We start from the raw sequence: 18,763 nt of genomic DNA, 5'->3' as shown, positions 1-18,763 counted from the left end.
GAACCATGTTACCGCAGAAGGCTTTGCTATTTTTATTTTATTACGTTTGTCGGCATGGTCTTCGTTCGAGTCGTTCATAGGAGAACTAATTTTAATTCATGTATTGGTACTCTCTGATCGTATGTCTTATCGCTGTCGCATTGCATATTAACTCGTGACCGATGAAATGAAGACGTAGCAGCCTGCGTGAGTAGAATAATTTTGTTATAATTATTTGAAAGGTAACTCTTCTTTCGTGTAAACTATGCTTCATACATTTTTCACACGTACGATTGAGAGCACGAGGAATCGAACGTAAACTTCGATTTCATATTGAGATCTAGTTGTAATTACATCATTGGTCTAAACGAAGTTCAGTTCATCATGTACTTGATATCGGGGGTAAACTTCTGTAGATTTTTACTTGTTTATTTTATTTTTTTTTTTTTTCATTATTTTTACATTTCAGTGATTACTTATTCTTCCAATACCACTTTTTCAGATAATAATTCAAAAGCTGTACGCATACGAGTCTATATTATTTTATTGAAGGTATATTTGAGGGTTACGCCAATTTTTGTACACCAATAGTGCTCAGTAAATCAAAATGAGCATTACTTGTACATAATTGTGTGAATCGATTTTGCTGGCAGCTGTAAGCGAATCTGCCCTCTCTCTTTGTCAGAAATGATCACATTCTGCTGTGCACTGCAACTGGAAGTGAAAAAAACGTATTCGCCAACAGAAACCACTGGAAACAACGATTTTATTCCGAGTTTCAAAATCATATTCAAACACAGTAAAAAAGTTCAGGTAGCACGAAAAAAACTAGAGTTTCGGATGAGGATCCGAAAACATCGTTATTTGACGTCAGCTTTTCATGCATGTGGATGTAAATTTTATGTAATTGGTTCTTGTAGCGTGAATTGAAACAAAGAATACCCTTTGAAGGTTTTCCTCTACAAGTCTTTTAGGTAGAACCCTAGTCATAGTTTGTGAAGATTTTTTATCGCAGCAATTTCAATTTCGCTAACATTGATTAGAACTGGCGAGGAAAACTTTGAGCTCTGAGTTGGTTTTGCACTTACTTGTTGTACATTACAACGACGATCTCGTTTTTCGGTGTCTTAAAGGCTGCAGCCTTTACCAATTCTTTTCCGCCGGTGAGTCCCACTCTGACTGAACCTGGTGTGATGAACTTGCTGAAGTGCGCGATTGCGTAATACATTGGCTGCTTGTAAAATTCATCGGCCTCCGAGTTCACGATAATCGAGGCACCCACAAAGTTTTGTCTCCAATCGGGACCACCGTATTCATCTACAGCAAGACTCCAGTCCACCCAGCCAATTACCCAGTTTTTCAAATTCTGTAATATTAACGGCTTCTCATTACGAGTTATCCGTTTTTTTCACTTGGACATGTTATTGCGGTATTTTATGAGCAAATCAAAAGCGGCGGTACCACCTGCGTTTATTAAGGACTGGCGATTTCATATCCCAGGTAAAACTGATTGGCACAGCACAAAAGGACAAATTTTACCAGGAATATGAAACAATCAGTCCAACAAATGAGTACTCGGATATCGTAAATCAGGTGCAGCGCAAATTACGGAGCGTGTTCAGAAGCATCGTCATTGATCTCCAAGGTAAAATGACCTGTAAATGTCACGGAAGTATACTTACTTGAATAATGTCCAACACGTAAGATTCTCCATAGCTCCAAGATCCCAAGAAACTAATAACATTGCCCCGCTGCGAAGTCTCTGTATCCAAAACACTTTTATGTCTTATGCAATAAATCCTTAGCAATGATTGTGTATATCCACAGTTATTTGGGTATAACGTGTACGAAACTCGACATCACTCACCCGTGGAGAACTCGGTCATAATGAGAAACTTTTCGGGATAACGCCGCATGATTTCGTCAAGTACGCTCGTGGGAACTACCGTATCCGCGTATCCGTGTATTGCAAGACCAGCCGTGTAATTCCTCGCCAATTCGTTCTCAAACATTTTATCGACAAACGGGTCAAGAATTGTTCTTTCATCGTCATAGGTAAGAATCAAAGTTCTTTTATGCTTCGATTTGCGAATAGTTGGACCAAAATTATTCGCAACCCATTTGCCGAGATCACTCGGTAGCCATCCCATACTGCCATATTGAGATAGGTTTAGCGTACCGATGTAAGGTTCGTTGCCCGTTGATATAGCCCACATTTTCAGTCCATAGTCCTCGTACTTGTTCAAATATTTTACAAGATAGTCAGCGTATACCTGGTAGTACTTTTCTTCTAGAAATCCTGTGGAGCACATGTACTGCATATATCAAGTCATTAAGGAATGCAGCAAAATCGACTCGGAATGCAGTAAAATCGCATAACTCTATCAATGGGTCTAGAGTTTACGGATTGGAACTCATTTCGACTGATTATTCGTACAATGGAAATGAGTTTCGCGTTGTGGAGCAGTTGTGTATATTGTTACGAAGCGAAAAATTGAGAGAGGAGAAGGATTCATTTTGTGACGAAGCTCTCGTTTTAAAGTCTCGAGATAGACTGTTTTTACAATAATGTAGGTTGACGCAGCAACCTTATTCTTTTGAAAGACATAAGAGGATTATAAACGTCTTTTACCTATGAGGACTACTAGATCATTAAAAAGGGGACAAAACGGGTGATTTCACCCTTTGTAACAATATGATAAACGATGGCGATGCTATACAACACATACCGTAACCTGTGTAATTGTGATTCGTCCTCATCCATGGTGGCGCAGTCCATGCTGCTGACAAAAATTTAATTTCAGGATTCATTTCCTGGGCTTTTTTCATCAATGGAATTCTGTAGAGTAAGTCTTCAACTGCTAAGCTAAATCTTTCCAGTCCCACATCACCAGAGTGATCGTCGTAGGTGTATGGCCTAATAGACGAATCAGTTGAGCCGATCGGTACACGGGCGAAATAATAATTACTACCTGCGGTAGTGAAGTACGATCTGAAAATTTGTAATATCAAAATTCACGGTACGGACAACACTGGATATGTTGAATATAGCGCTGCTCTGACCTACTATACACTTCATGTAATAACTGTTTAAAATATATAGATTTAATAGAGAGTAAGAAATTTTTACATGAATTGGAATGTTTTATGTTATTGGCGCATTTTGGTCTTTTCGTAAACCATGAAGAAATTAATGATATTAAGGGAAAAGTGTCTCCAATGATTTCGATCTTGTGTGTTATTATATGTGATGTCAAACCTCATTAAATTCTCTTGAGTATCAGAACTGAGCGTTTTTATATTCAAGATCGCCGCATCGCTAAAAGTGCCTCCAAAGCCCTCGATACTTTGATACGTGGTGTCAGGATCTATTTGGAAACTATTCAGATCGGCAGTCCATTCCTTGACAAAATCACCCTGCGTTTTTTCGAGTCTCAGGCCGTCTTGACTTGATGTGTATCGAAGATAAGAACCATTCCCAGTGAGATTGGAAATCTGCGTATTGTCGCAATACGTAGCATTGCATACACAGACTATTCTGTCGTTTCCGAAATTGCGACGTACACAAGGACAAGTTTGCGCTAAAAATTTCAATATCGCACCTTGAGTGACTGCTTTTTTGAGTGCAGCGCCTACTCAATGGACACACGATAGTATATGATACGTCAAATATACGTAAGGGTGGTTTAATTCGAGTATAAGTACAAATTATAAACGTCCGAAAATCAACGTTGCACAAACTGGTAGGTATTATCCAGCAGCGATAAACGTTTAGACTACATTGTCAGAACTCCATAGGTTTATTATACGTTTAAAAATGAATATCTTGATGACTTATGAGAAGAAATTACAACATTCGTATATCTCGCTGTCGAAAAAGCGTTGAATAACCGTATATGTCGCAGTTGTATCGATTTGCAGCCTTCTACCGTTTGCTTTCGAACATGATTATCGTTTTATGAACTGTGATGTTCAACGTTGAAAGTAGTCGCTGCAACAACATATATCATTAGTTGATAATACGTTTTTTGTTCACCTGACACGTGTCATTTCCAAACGATAATTCTGCATCCTACCATCATGTAAGTAGGTATGTATGTCCGTTTCTGTGAGGTATGGAAGCATAACATATAGTTACTCTGAAAATTATGTGGTAACTTCCGCTTTAACGATTCAGTGAAATGTACGCTACTTTATCTTACAGTGGACAATGTGGACTTTACTCCTGTGAATCTGATCAAATTGTGCTTGTCTAAACTTTATACAAAATACTTAATAGCATCACATTACAGCAATGCCCAAAGAATTACCGTGTCAAGTTTCGAATAAGTAATCAAATTTTCAATTTCAGACAATTACACTATAAATTTACTGACTATCTAACGATTTACTAAATTTGGAAGGTAAACGCTCTTGTAAATTTATTTAAAATTGTATTGTGAGTGCAAATTCTGAAATCATAATCTCATTGATGACTTTTTGATGACTGCATTATTTGTCATGCCTGTGATAGTCTTGACGTTCATGTGATACGTATAAGATACGTATCCCATGTATAATACATTAACAACCGGGTTACTTTTACACGTGAATCGGAGCGACGTACTTAAAACGTATAAATACGACTGATGTTATACTCACACAAATATACGTCTCAAAATCTTCCGACAATACCTATCACAACCGGTTAATAAACGTAAAAAATAACGACATGTGGCGGACATTCTGAAAAGCGTTATCCGTGCTTCATGAACGTTTTATAAACTTATGGTTTTATACTCTTTCTCAACGTTTATCATACTACCGTGTGTTTGTTGGGTATTTAAAAATTTTTGTCAGACAGTATAATTAGGTATCCAAAAATCAATCGTGTCCAACAATTTTTGCACCAGAGCATTTATTCATTTACCAATCACAGTTCAAACGCGTTGTACAGAAAACGTTGAATAATTGAGCAATTTGATTAATCGAGTTCAGTACTTACTTGTATATACACACGCGACTAGTAACAAAATGCAACGCCACATGATTTTCCAATCTACTCTTCACGAGTTTGATATGTAGTTTGATTCGACTGCCTTTCAACAACTAACCTGAAATGAGCAATTTATAAGTATTTCATCACTAAAAAGGAATTTACGTTGAAGAGTTTCCAAGGTCTCGATGAACTCTGTAAAAAAGTCCTCGAGATTATATGGCTAGGTATGTCTGTAATACTTTTGCCACAAAAAGCATTCGAAAATATTCACGGGTATACCTGCAACGGGCTACTAATTCGAAATTAATATATTTCGAATAATAAATATCAAATGTTAATATTCGATGATAGGAAACCTTTTCAAAAGTGAAAATTCTTTTATTGTTAGTAGAGAATTTTCAATGTGAAGATTTCGTGACCCTTGAATTTTCTTAAATATGTGGAAGGATTCGTCGGAGAGGGTGGAACTTTCATGAATCTGAATCCAAACTCTCTATGAGGTCCGTTTCTTTGCTTGAAAAAAAGAGACCTCGCTGAATATTCAGAATTCTTATCAAGAAAATATACGAAAATACGAAACGACCTGCTAATTACTTGATGATCTTTTCTTTCACAATACAAATGCCTTAGTCTACTTTAGTAGACTTTTTTTGGAAATTTTACAAGGATACCTACTCTACTAACTTACGCAGTGACAAATCTTCACCAATTATCGTCTACTCCATTTTTGCTCTGCAACTAGTTTGGATATTTACTAGCGATGGAACATATCCATAATGCTCTCTTTGACACCGTCAAAATGCAAACCGTAATTGATAATAAAGGCAAGTGACAAAGGTGCACGAATGTGGATTTTTTTCAATGAGACCAACTAATTATACAGTTTGTGTCGCGTTCTACATCAACTATGCTTTTTACGCATGGTCCAAATTAATAAATGACTTGAAGTTGCAGTTTTAAGATTGGTTCATACGAAGAATATAGTCGATTATATACAGTCCGGACTGAGTACGATTAACGCTTGAGGAGTTGCAACGGAAAAACAAACATTTTTTTTGAATTTACGAATCTCTTGTTCCTCCGGCGTCCTGGATATTCTTATCGGAATCCTGAGGGTACAGGGTGAGTGGACAAAAGATCTGACAAATTAATTTTGGGACGAATTAATTTTGAGCTCTAAAGATCGGAGGAAAAGAAAACGTCTAGTTTTATTGGCTAAATTTTGTTAAGTTCTGAAAAACCGATAGATTTAATCAACTTGGACCTCACTGTCGCATTGTCATGTGAGTGACATTGACATTACATAGACCTCAGTTGCTGCGGTCAACGCTTTGAGTGATTTAGCTGTTAAACGAAAACACCATTGTGTATTTCCTCAACCGTTGGTCTTACATTTTTTTTTTTCCTCAATCTTAGGATCAACTTGATGGAAAATACGTTCTACAAATTGATTCTGAGACAAAAAGGTTTTTGCTCGAAATATCGCGAAAAAGTAAGGTTCATCTTATAATCAGACATGCAATAGAGCTTCCAAACAAGAATGACTACGCAATACTCCATTCGTAAACTCACCACAAAAATGCACCACAATGCTGACTAAAGGAATAAAGGTCATATGCTCAACGCAATGGAACGAAGAAGAGTTCGCGGAATGGCACTGAAATTGTTTGAATCACACCTCACAAACCAATCGCAGAGAGCTGAAGTCTACGATTTAAATAGTACACCGCAACTCGTTAACTATGGAAGTTCAGAAGGCACTATACTATTTGCAAAACTCTTCACAAAGTACTTCAATAACGTGCTGAGAAACAACATCCATTTCGAAATTATTTTCATGCAACTGATAGTCATGAGATTAACGTAACTCATGGCAAGAAACGTAAACAGCCGGACTGTTTATACACATAATACCATTTGAACATCTGAATAAACGGCTACCCACTTACCAATAATCCACATGAAATAACATTGATGCTTTGCAGGCCAACGTAGCGAGAGGGACGAGAAAACGTTCGATTCCCCGTAGCAGTCACATAATCATTGTTAATACCATTTCATCGATTTTAACACATCGTCATCGACATTTGATCTCCTTAGTGAATAATGACGTGTGGTTGAATACTAAAAAAAAAACGAAGACACGCAGTCAACTTAACCGTAAATTTTTCAATCTTTTGCATCGCTGAGTCGTCACGTTCATGACATCAAAAAACGTGGTTGACATCATCTCGAAATTTTCAATAAAGATATCGAAAATAATCCGATGTCATCGACCGCCAATAACACCTGTTTGATCACACAACGGAGCTGTTGCTAAAAATGAAACAAAGGGCTGAGTGATTTTTAATTTATTTCTATCTTTTAAACGAATCTCGTTATTATAAAAAACAATTCTATATTCTGACACGTGTTAATTCCTGCAGCCTACCAAATTTGAATTATGATTATGTCATACTTGATTATTGCAACAATATTCCATGGCACATTTTACCGTTAATAATTGGGTGAATGAATGTATGAGTGTATGATTTTAATTGTAATGACATAGATGATTGAATGCGCATGTATCTATATGACATATGGAAGTAAAAAATTGAAATTCAATGAACATGATTTAAAGATTTTTATCGTTGTTTATATTTTATTTCTTTAGTTCAATGTCATATTAATCATCGTTCTTGTTTTTGTAAACCTGTCCATTTTATTTTAATCATAGACTCAAATTCTTAACCTTCGTCTCGTTTACATTTGGCTCTACCTCGTTCGTTTATATACATATTGTAATGTGGCATTTTTGATGCCCATTACAAGGGGCTCCTTGAACCCTGGGCAGAACCAAAATTTAGGGATTTCCGAGATTAAGTCGCGAAGTCTTTGCAAAAGAGCGCCAGGACCAGAGTCACGCTTCCGAAACTACGAGAGGGGACACTTTAGCGAACAGCGTAAGATATTTCAGGTTTTTTTGTTTTTTTTTATATTTCGAGCTACGACGGGATCAGGCAGGAAGTCGGCACCGAATTCGAGGAAATTGCGGAGTGGCGGACTAGCGACGGTTGCGAAGGAAGGATGTCGAGGCTGCGGAAGGGGAGCCAACGCAGATCCCCGCTAGCGGCTGGCGCGCCGCAGCTTCTCCCCCTTCACGTCGCCAACAATTGACCGGCGAACTTGCGAAGGACCGACTAGCGACGAGGGAGCACCACGCTCACCACCAAGACGCCATGGAGCTGCGCAGAGGACGAGATTGCGATTTAGCGTTAAGTTCTGCTCCGCGATGCTATTAAAGGTGCGCGTCGAGTTGCGCAATCGCCCAAATCGACGACGGGTCGATTACTGCGTATTCTTGTGAGTATGAGGTCACGTATGGGATGGCGTATCGAGATCCGTGTTGCGACAGGTCGTAGGTTTTTGAAACCACTCCAGTTCTGACGGTCATGACAGGTAGTCACGTTTTGGGGAGTTTTGCAAAGTAATGGAGCCGCCCAAAAATCGCGCGAGGGTGATGGAGAGGGTGTTGCGAGGATGTGGAAGGTAAGCGCTACTATATTATTATAGCGCCGAGTAACGGATAGCCGTTTTGGATTTGCGTTGTTCTGGCGTAGAAAAGTACTCAAAATTCTTTTGCCGATTCTTTTGCTTGATGACCGTAGCCTGAGTGCGCGTAATGGGGTAGAGTGAATTTTTAGTCCTTGAAAAAGTTGAGTAGTCACGGGGTTTAGTCGAGTCTCTCTCGTTTTTGAAACTAATTACAGCCGAATTCCGCTGTACCGGGTCGAGCCGCGTTATCGGGTTTTTCAGTGTCACCTCTCGAGTAGGTCGCGAAGTGCCGAATTTGAGTGCTCGAATTAGCGAATAACTTCTTCGATGATTTTGAGAAGCTTTGATTTCGGATGAATGCGATAGCCTTTAGTTGAGGTTACGATTAGTTGCGCTTGCGCTTAGTTCCTTACCCTTTTAATTAAAATGATATTAATTGAGTTGCATTACCTTAAGATTGTATTCAGTTGAGGTTACGTTCAGTTGCGCTTGCGCTTAGTTAAGTTTTCGTTTATTCAAGATAGTGTTTAGTTGAATTGAGGTTACGTATAGTCAAAATTGCCGTGCGTTGAGTAGCGGTTGAGACGAGAAGTCCGTATATTAGGTTTCAGTTACGTCTGAAGTATGGTGGCGTTTAAGGATTTGTTTAGTCGAAATAAGTAGGAAATAAGCTTTAGGTTAAGTTGTCACGTTTAGATTTAAGGCAGCTCGCGGTAGCGTCGAAGCTCCGAGTCGGGTAAGGCCTCGGGTGAGATTGAGGACGCCGTCTGTTCGGTAGCCCGACGGCGCACCGTCGAGAAAGTAGTTTTAGTTTCGGTTTCGAGCAATTATTGCTATTGAGGAAAAATTGCGAATTTGCGAATTGAAAGTAGCGTAGGGAGATTTTGGAACTGTTGAGTGAAATTTTAGTTAGGGAGCCGCGAGCTCAGTAGAGTAAGGAATAGCGTAGGTTACGTGTAATTTTCTGTTCGTTTTGGAATCGCGACAATCGACTTTTGAATTATTTTTTTTGTTTTTGTATCATCGGTATTGTGAAATATAAGATTTTAATTTACTTCTTTTGTTAAGTAGCGTGTGGTTTTCGAGTGTCTCTCTCTCTCTCCAAAAATTACTCCTCCCCACTCCGCGGTACTGAGCTACCGAGCATATTTCCGCGAGGTATAGTGCATTAATGATTTCGAGGCGTGTTAATCACGATGTGACATATTCGCGTCGAGGCCGATTTGGAATTTTAGTCAAGCATTCTAAGAACCATTGGAAGTACGTGAAGTAATTGTGAATAGTTTAACATCTACATTAGTTTGTGATCACGTAGGAGAAGGCGATAAAGCTGGCGTGTTCAATTTGTGATTAACAAAGTCACGTTTCTGAAACGTGCAAGGTGTTTCCGCTTCAATAAACGTGTTTCGTAATGAAATCCAAATATGTAGTTTCAAACGCATCACGTGCTCTCGCCGGAAATCGCTCATGTTCTGTTCCGCAAATCTATGCTTATATACCTGCATCAGTAGAGTATCGAATCTATCATACAACAGAATATTGCGATCCAATAGTTCTTACATGACGACACTATCATGTGTGGTCCTACAGCATCAAAATACTGCTTAAAACGAGAAAATTTGACTGTTATGTGCCCGCATTCCAGTATCAATTTCTTGATAGCTTCAGCCACTTTGTCTGATCAACGCAAATTAGAATGAGGAAATTGATTTACAGGATTTGTGCAAGGTTTCTAGTCATTGTCATAGTCATAGTAGCACACCTGAGCTTCTTTCAGTACCGGTTGTTCCATGTCTGTCAGGATGCAATAAGCACCTTCTTTCTCGAGTCACTGCGTGCTATCAAAGTCACTGTGTGTCGATTGTGAAGAAAACACCCTACTCACAACCGTGTGGTAAATACACAAAGGCACATAGAGGCACAAATGGGTCTATTTGTGTGCCAAATTTGGGATCCACGGCTCGCCGCACGAAGCTTGGTCTCACCTTTCCTCATCTTTATTGACCGCTAGGTCGGGTATGATTCTAGCCCCGAACCAAACTAGAATATTACTCGGTCAGCTAACTGCGACACATGGCCAAGTGTCAGGTGTTCGTGACTGGATACACAGCTTACCGAAGGAGGAGTTTATGATAATCTGAAGGCAGTGCGGCGGAGGAACAATAAAGGAATGGTAAGTTCTTGACGCCGCGCCGGGTGATACGCGCTGTGATTGTTTGACCTTTATTTAATCACCTTAGGCGACGCAGGATATTCCAAATACGATAGGTTCGGCTTATTGTTCTAAACCTTGCTTGCACGCTGCACTTTCTTTCACTCGACCCGATCATAAGTATTTTAAATGTAAAATAATTGTACTTGAATTCGGCTCAAAGGGCCAATTTGTTCCCGGCCAAAGTTTATGGCTGCTGGACTTCGTGAAATATATATTTCAATATTCTAAGGGTAATAGCGTATGTCACACATGCAGATGCGCGATATCTGACTTGTGAGCTAGGAGCATTTGCCTTTGCGGCTCTCGTTGCAGAGAACAGGAATTTTCGACGCCGCGCCGGGACGATTTGGCAAGGTGGCGACAGAATATTTTTTCATGAAACACTTTCCCACCAGTATATTTTTGGAGCAGGTCGGAGGACTGGTTCTACATGAATCAGTCCGACAAATGAAAAGTTATAAAAGTTCGTTTCACGTGCGAAAAGAGCATCGCTTAGAAGTTGTGATTTTTCAAAAATTCCAACATACGGATGGTTACTATTGCAGCCCAAATGTTGGAATAAGCTCAGCCTCCGTATGACAGGAGCATTGTATCATGCCAGAATGTTTTCGCAATTATCTAATCGATTGCTTCGCTTCGCTGTGGCGCTTCGTCGCTTAACGCACAATATACTATTATTTTATAACACCTATACGGCACAGGTGGAAAATCTGTAACATTGGAAATTGGCTATCGCACAACCAACCCACCGAATCTGATTGAATACAATTTTTCAAATTCATCCGTCGCAAATTTATCGCACGCGTATAGCAAAGTTTGCATTAAATAACGGGACCATTTAGTACGATTATATATTCCCCACAAGCTATAATTTTTCAATTTATCACTGCTTCATTTTTATTCCTTCAAATCATCTTTATTCCTGATACATAATTTCCATGCTTGCGTTATCGCTGTACATGAATTTGGAATAACTTGACGTAATGATAATTCTACCATAGAAAAGATGATAAAAATGAGTAGCGAAATACAAGTGCATTAATAATAATAATAATAATAATAATAATAATAATAATAATAATAATAATAATAATAATAATAATAATAATAATAATAATAATAGTGATAAAAGTAGTAATTGAAGAATCTGTGTGCATACCACGTGAACTGTGTAATTATGAGCTTCGGTTCCAACAGTTTTCTTAAAGTAATTATTTATATAAATTGTGCAAGAAAAGAGCAATTTTTTTCAAAACCTGATAAGAAAATCCAATGTTCAGAGCTTACAGTAATGTAAAATGACGTAAGCGCATGCGCATAACCGAACTGCTCGAAAATTTGTACACTAGGGTTTTCTTTGGCGCACGCGCATTGCTGAACGTCTCGATTTTACGCGCTTCCAGTGACATTGTTTTTGCTCCTCACATCGAACTTACTTTCACGAGTGTTGGGAAAATTTACGTGTGTCACCCGTGCGTAACTACGGTGTAACTACGAAGCTCGCCTTGTATTGACTTCTGTTGAGTTCACATGAGTACTCGTGCTATTGCAACACTTGACTTTGCGGCTCACGATGCAAACTTCAAACTAATTTGGAATCACTTACTTTCCACACTTGCATCACAATGTGCTACTGTTTACATAATCATCCGGCTGATGAGATTCCGTAATATGATTTCCACGTATTTCTTACGGGTTACTGTAATATGTTTATACGATGATGCACATATTCAATCAATCACACCGTGCCCTAATAGTATATGAGGGTGTGAATAGACTTCGGTGGTAACTTTAACGAGATATGCCCTCTTCTGGAATCGTAAATAGTCACATTCTGGTTTGTGAGGTATCTAAAATGAATAAGAATATTTTCGGAAACACCATTTTTGCATAAAGAGGCAACAAATTGTTTCCCAGGAGTACCCAGAATACGAAGACAAGTCCAAAGTTACTATTCTTGGCATTGCACTTACCATCAGACAATTTAATGGAACGAACAGAGTGGTATAACAAACTAAGGCTTCTCATTGAGGTCAAACAATTTGGTTCAATGGACTGGTTTTTTGTTTATGAACGAACGATTGAATTTTATCAATATTATTGCTGAAATGACTCGAATAAAAATGGAATTCAGAAGTTCAAGTACTCTGTTAATACGTGTTTTGGGTAAAATCTTATAGTTACGGTTTGCGTCAACTCTCGATCTCAGTTATTTCGATTCCGTAAATTGTTTCTATTCAGTCGAAACTAGTGAAGAAAATACCTCACCAATTAACGAGTTCACTAATTAATTTTTACACTTACGTGTTATACATCACAACGACCGTCTCGTTTTTCAGTGTTTTGAAAGCCACAGCCTTGACGGATGTCATGCCGTGGGTAAGTCCTATTCTTATCGAACCTGGTGGAATGAACTTGCTAAAGTGCGCGATGGCGTAATACTTTGGCTGCTTGTAAAATTCGTCGCTTTCTGGATTTACGATAACCGCGGCATCTCCTAAGAGTCCTCTCCAATTGGGTTTGCCATATATATTCAGAGCAAGATTCCAGTCCACCCAGCCAGTTACCCAGCTTTGTAAATTCTGTAATAATAATGCCTTTTCATGACCAACTACCCGTAGCTTAACATAAACATGCTTCTACAACATTCTGAGTTTATGTTCAACAAGATAGTACAATCAGCTTTTAGTAAGGATGATATTTTCAACGACCAATTGTAAGTAAGACTTGTGTGTTTCATCCGAATCGTAAAACAATCGATCCTAACAATGAGCGTTAATACAACGTTAGCGATGATCGCGTGAATCAGCACCGTCTTCGAGCCTTGAGATGAAAGGTTCGGAATTATCTCGATGACAATATTCTGATTTTATTCGGTACTGTACGGCGAATGGACAAGAATTAAGTAATATAGCTACGTACTTGAATGATGTCCAATATGTATTCTTCTCCGCGATCCCAAGAACCCAAAGCAAGAATTCCAGTTTCTGCATCTGGACTTCCTATATCAAAAATACATTGACGCCATGCAATTAATTGTTATCATCCATTAAGTGCATCCATAATCTAGGTATGTGGCACGTAACGCATACGAATCTTGATATCACCTACCATTCGAATACTCAGTAAGGATTAGAAATTTTTCAGGATAGTCTTCATGGACGTCGTCAAGTTCGATTGTAGGAATGCTTATGTCTGAGTATCCATGAATAGCAATACCGGCTATATACTTTCTAGCTAACCCATTCGAAAATGTTTCATTGACGTATGAGACCAAACCTGATGTTGCGTCGTCATAGCCAATAATCAGAGTTTTGCTGTGCTTCGATTTGCAGATGGTTGGACCAAGGTTATTCGCTATCCATGTACCGACGTCTCTCGGTAGCCATCCCATACTGTTGTAATAAGTGATGCTTCGCATACCGTAAAAGGGTTCGTTGCCTGCCGAAATAGCCCACATTTTCAATCCGTGATCCTCGTATTTGTTCAAAAATTCTTCATGATATCTAGCGTATACCTGGTAGTATTCTTTTCGTAGAAATCCTGCAAATTAAATATACATATAAAGCTGTACAGTAGTTGAATTGAGAACACAGCGAGATGACATCAAACCCTAATAAATCTGACAATTCATATTAGACCCATTCGTTGTGGATTAGAATTGAAAATCCAGTCACTCTCTCTGATCGATCTCAAACTATACAAGGCCATTTGTAGGCCAATTTGAGGCAACCCGTGTCTCGAGGTACAGCCGAAAATATCCTGGCAGCCCCCTAATTATAAAGCAGATACTGACGAAAATGAGCAAAAATATTCTTCAACATACGAGTTCATTGTATCTAAATAATAGGGACCATCTAATGGCGGAGGTTTACGATTCTTGTACGTCTGTATGTAGCCATCCGATAGTGCAGGTTTATTATTGAATCTTCTATGTCTGTGTGTAATCATCCGACAGTAGAAATTCACACTTGATTATCATTGTAACAACCATCCTACACCGGAGGTTAATTCTTTATCTTAGTACGTATGTATGAGTATAACCATCCGGAAGAGTGGTTTCACTATTATCAATCTTCGTGTAACTATCCGAGAACGGAAGTTTATTCCTTATCTTTATAATTTGCCAACAGTGAAAGTGACGTTATTCCACACGCTCTCCTTTTTCAAACACCTTCAAAATTGTACTAGATCGTAAACACCCAATATCCTTACTTCTACCATATAAATTCCCAACAATCCGGATAATTTGCTGAAAAAACAAATATGTGGCTTGAGAGTCACAACTATTCGAATCCACAAGGAATGGGTCATCAATTTCTAGGCTCAAAGTTTACGAATCGGAACGAATTCAAAGAAATCCTTTAAGACTGGAAATGAATTTCATGTGGACCAACATATGATATGCAATGGTTGGATGTACAATCTCTATCGTAACCTGTATAACTGTTATTCGTCCTTCTCCATGGTGGATCAGGCGAAGAAATTGAAATTTGATTCGAAGCTCTATCAACAAAAGCTCGGAGCTAAGAAAGTAGTGGACCAAAATCTAATTTCACTCTAAACCTATGTGATCTAAAATATTTCAAGTCGTGAAGCTTACAGATTGGGAAAAATTTTAACGACTTACATCCGTAAAACGTAAGGAAATTTTGCACGAAGCAAGATATAATGCAGACTGATGGTAGTGTATAATACTGACCATAACCCGTGTAATTATTATCCGTTCTCATCCATGGTGGAGCACTCCATGCTGCCGCGAAAAATTTAATTTCTGGATTCAGTTCCACAGCTTTTTTCATCAGTGGAATTTTGTAAAGTAAGTCTTCGTCTGCTAGACTGAATTTTTCCAGTTGCACATCACCTTCATAGTCATCGTAGGTATATGGCCTCGTAGAGAAGTCAGTTGAGCCAATCGGTACACGACCGAAATGATAATTACTACCTTCCTCAGTGAAGTACGTTCTGGAAAATCGTAATCACACAATATCGAAACAGCCACATACGTGTTGCGGAAGCTGAATATGAAGCTTCTTCGATTTACTATTCCCTTGGTAAGCAGGTTACAAACAGTGAGAAAATTGATGTGAGAATGATTTTTGGAATCTTGTCAATGTGATATCAGGTAATCTGAATTTTAGTAATTTTTTCTTTTTTTTTGATGACGTAGGCACATATATGTGGGTATTAGAAAACCGTTGGTGATTACCGGTTGTGATCAGTGGCCACATTGGGAATAATTACACAGTATTGAAACCATCGAGTGAGTATTTGAGATTTTGCCCATCGGATCTGCTCTTTTCAGACATATTTATAATTTAAATGATTAATAGAAAGAATCTTGTACATGAGAAATTTCGGCTCGGTAGAAATATGGTACGTAATATTCCAGGCTTTTGTAATGATTATAAGAAATCGAACTGAGATAATAATTTTTTACGTCCTATTACAGTCAGTGTCTTACCTCATTAAATTTTCTTGAGCATCTGGGCTCAGCGTTTTTATATTCATGGTCGCTGCATCGGTAAAAGCACCTCCAAAGCCATGAATTGGTTGAAAAGTAGTGTCAAAGTCTAGTTGAAAACTGTTGGAATCAGCAGGCAATTCCTTGTTAAAAACGCCATCTATCGTGTAAAATCTCAAGCCGTCTTTACTTGATGTGTAATGCATGTAGAAACCAATGTCTGGAACCTCGGTTACCGGAGTGCTGTCGCAATAAGTAGCATTGCATACACAGACTGTTCCATTGTTTCCAAAATCGCGAGGTATACATGGAGCACTTAGAGCTGAAAATTTAATTAACGCATGATATGTGGGTGCTTTTTGCATACGGGTTATGGGAATGGAAGACTTAAGCCCAGTTCTGCTGAAAATTTTTTCAAACTAGGGGTGAATTCTGTGAGTGAACATTCAGGGCATAAAGTATAATTCTATGGAAATCTATGACATAGAACGATTGTTCGACGGAAGCGTTTTTTTTTTTTTCTTGACAAGCCAATCACAAGTTGAACGGTGTTTTCCTGCACAAAGAACAATTAAGCTATTTCACAGATACTGTTTGGAGTTTACCTGTGTATATCCATGTGAATAGTAAGAAGACGCAACGTCGCATGATTCTTCACTCCACACTTTGCAAACTTTGACTGACAGTTTGATTTGACTGCTTCTCAGCAACGAGCCTAGCATAAAAAACTTGTAAGCCTTTGAACACTGGGGGTAATGAATTCACTCTAAAAATGATCTTTTGTTCACAATAAATATATTTCTGGTGATATACATGACCGCTAATATTTCTAAGGCATGGAGATTGTTGATTTTGGTGAAAATTGTTTCTTAATATTTAGACGCTTCGGTCCAATACTCAAATAAAGATGTATAATATAGATGTGAATTATGCCATCGGATATCTTGACAATAAGTAAAAATTAAGTACTGCAGTCTTCCCTCTGAATAGGGTCGCTCGAAAGCAGTGAAGGGAATGACTCTTGAAAATTAATTTTTCCACCAATAGCTCGAGCACGACTCGACTCAGCCACTGGCTTCACCTCTGAATAGGACCACGTATTATTCGCGTAAAATACGGAATGGACAGTTCACATCGAGCACGCGAGAACGACGTCACAGTTGAATGATTTTGAGAGTCACGAAATGAAGGGTCCGAATAATAATTCTACGGACTTATGTCATTGCACGCTTTCCATAATCCATATATTATCAGAGTCCTGGTGACTACGAATAAAAGAGGATCTATTTTGTATTGAACTCACGAAAAGAGTTGAATCAATTCAATGTTACTTATATTTTCGTGTACTCATAAAAAGTGACTTGTGTTTAAGGAAAGTTATACAAAATTACTTGCATTCCATGGCGTGCATGGGAAGTTCCAACGTCAGGGTTTTCGCAAATATTTGTCAGTAAACAAATTTAAAATATGATTGTGAATACATGTATATGAGTACGAGAATATGTTGTAAAATATGTGAAAATGACATGACGAATTATAGCGATTTGAAACGTTGATGATCGATCTGAGCGTACAACAGAAACGTTGACATATTGAAAGCGAAACTTCTTACGAAAACTAACAACTTCTTCTTCTCACTGATACATACGTTTCATAATTGCAACGGGTAGTATTTTTAAATATTGTCTAGTGATGATGTCGGAAAAAAAAATAAATAAAAATATAACGACAGAATCTAGTTTCATCGGAACATTTGATATTCAAAAATATCAAATGCTGACTAAACAAGGTAATATATCTTGCGGTATTTACTAACGATAATGCTTTTCGAAGAATAATATTCTTGTCGAACACACAATTTTCACTAAAAATGCAGAATCTCCGTTTAGTTTGTGTTTTCAAAAGAAAAATTGTCATATATTTAGAAATCTCTGAAAAATAATATGCGCGTAGAATTATTTCACAGACATTATATCAGATTTGGTGATAAGTTGCTTCTCATTTTATTTTCATCTATCATTAAAAAATCGAATTATGACTTTTATTTTGACTTTTTTTTACTTTATCACATCAACGCGAATGTCATTTTTACCAACCTGTGCGGTGATGGATCGTTAATAATTTCGTTACGTGTTATTAACTTATTAATTTTTCGACAATTGTTTCAAACATCTTTAATTACTCAACCATTGACCAGATGCATTTGCTTGAGGCGGGAGAACAAAACTTCCAATTGGTACAAAAAGCAAGCGACAAAGGAGTTCGGAGTGACTGATTTTTTATAATGCGGAAACTATATATAAGCATTTACAACCGCCCAAATTAAAACTGCTGCTCACGCATGATTGACGTCGTCTTCAATTAGTGTTCATACTTCACCGAGTTTCACAGTCTTTACCCTTCCTTGGTTCTGCTCTACGTTAATCGTAAAGAAAAAATATCGTATCATCACGAAATACCTGCAATGTATTAAGAACAGAGAATCTTGGAAAGACCAATGAACTTGGTTTCACGACACTTACTTAGAATATTCAATTGCGAATTATAGAAAGGTTGTTGAACTGTGTTCATGCTTAGAATATTTAACCTA

At 38.1% G+C, this 18,763-nt stretch overlaps 2 protein-coding genes across 6 annotated transcripts; both read right to left on the bottom strand.

Annotated features, from left to right (window-relative positions):
- Positions 1–435: 435 nt before the first annotated feature.
- LOC124214795 (lysosomal acid glucosylceramidase-like) lies at positions 436–6,779 on the bottom strand. Its single transcript, XM_046617430.2, has 8 exons — positions 6,530–6,779; positions 4,964–5,072; positions 3,239–3,560; positions 2,709–2,971; positions 1,847–2,278; positions 1,662–1,741; positions 1,068–1,345; positions 436–693 (listed from the first exon to the last, which is right to left on the bottom strand). The coding sequence occupies exons 2-8, from the start codon at positions 5,004–5,006 to the stop codon at positions 594–596; spliced, it is 1,518 nt and encodes a 505-aa protein (XP_046473386.1). The 5' UTR covers positions 5,007–5,072; positions 6,530–6,779; the 3' UTR covers positions 436–593.
- Positions 6,780–11,617: 4,838 nt separating this feature from the next.
- LOC124214716 (lysosomal acid glucosylceramidase-like) lies at positions 11,618–18,418 on the bottom strand. Of its 5 annotated transcripts, XM_046617284.2 has the most exons (9): positions 18,356–18,407; positions 17,990–18,037; positions 16,779–16,939; positions 16,174–16,495; positions 15,412–15,674; positions 13,821–14,252; positions 13,632–13,711; positions 13,014–13,291; positions 11,618–12,559 (listed from the first exon to the last, which is right to left on the bottom strand). In XM_046617284.2, exons 3-9 carry the CDS (start codon positions 16,819–16,821, stop codon positions 12,460–12,462), a joined length of 1,518 nt encoding a protein of 505 aa, XP_046473240.1. In that variant the 5' UTR covers positions 16,822–16,939; positions 17,990–18,037; positions 18,356–18,407; the 3' UTR covers positions 11,618–12,459. The 5 variants fall into 5 exon arrangements, with proteins under 5 accessions (XP_046473240.1, XP_046473241.1, XP_046473239.1 ...); XM_046617285.2 differs by lacking the exon at positions 17,990–18,037 and having other exon boundaries at positions 16,779–16,888; positions 18,356–18,418; XM_046617283.2 differs by lacking the exon at positions 17,990–18,037 and having other exon boundaries at positions 18,270–18,414.
- Between the last annotated feature and the right edge of the window lie 345 nt (positions 18,419–18,763).

The sequence above is a fragment of the Neodiprion pinetum genome, chromosome 3 (genome assembly GCF_021155775.2).
Source record: "Neodiprion pinetum isolate iyNeoPine1 chromosome 3, iyNeoPine1.2, whole genome shotgun sequence".
Taxonomy (NCBI): Eukaryota; Metazoa; Arthropoda; class Insecta; order Hymenoptera; family Diprionidae; genus Neodiprion; species Neodiprion pinetum.
Note: the sequence above shows the minus strand (reverse complement) of the source record. Positions and strands in the feature narration are given on the sequence as shown.

Excerpts from the sequence above, each read along its gene's own strand:
- LOC124214795 (XM_046617430.2), bottom strand. The coding sequence starts at position 5,006 with ATGTGGCGTTGCATTTTGTTACTAGTCGCGTGTGTATATACAA. Across the intron at positions 1,742-1,846 it reads TATGACCGAGTTCTCCACGG|AGACTTCGCAGCGGGGCAAT; the intron begins GTGAGTGATGTC and ends TTTTGGATACAG. Across the intron at positions 1,346-1,661 it reads ACGTGTTGGACATTATTCAA|AATTTGAAAAACTGGGTAAT; the intron begins GTAAGTATACTT and ends TTAATATTACAG.
- LOC124214716 (XM_046617285.2), bottom strand. The coding sequence starts at position 16,821 with ATGCGACGTTGCGTCTTCTTACTATTCACATGGATATACACAG. Across the intron at positions 13,292-13,631 it reads ACATATTGGACATCATTCAA|AATTTACAAAGCTGGGTAAC; the intron begins GTACGTAGCTAT and ends TTATTATTACAG. Across the intron at positions 12,560-13,013 it reads GTCGTTGTGATGTATAACAC|ATACCTCACAAACCAGAATG; the intron begins GTAAGTGTAAAA and ends TATTCATTTTAG.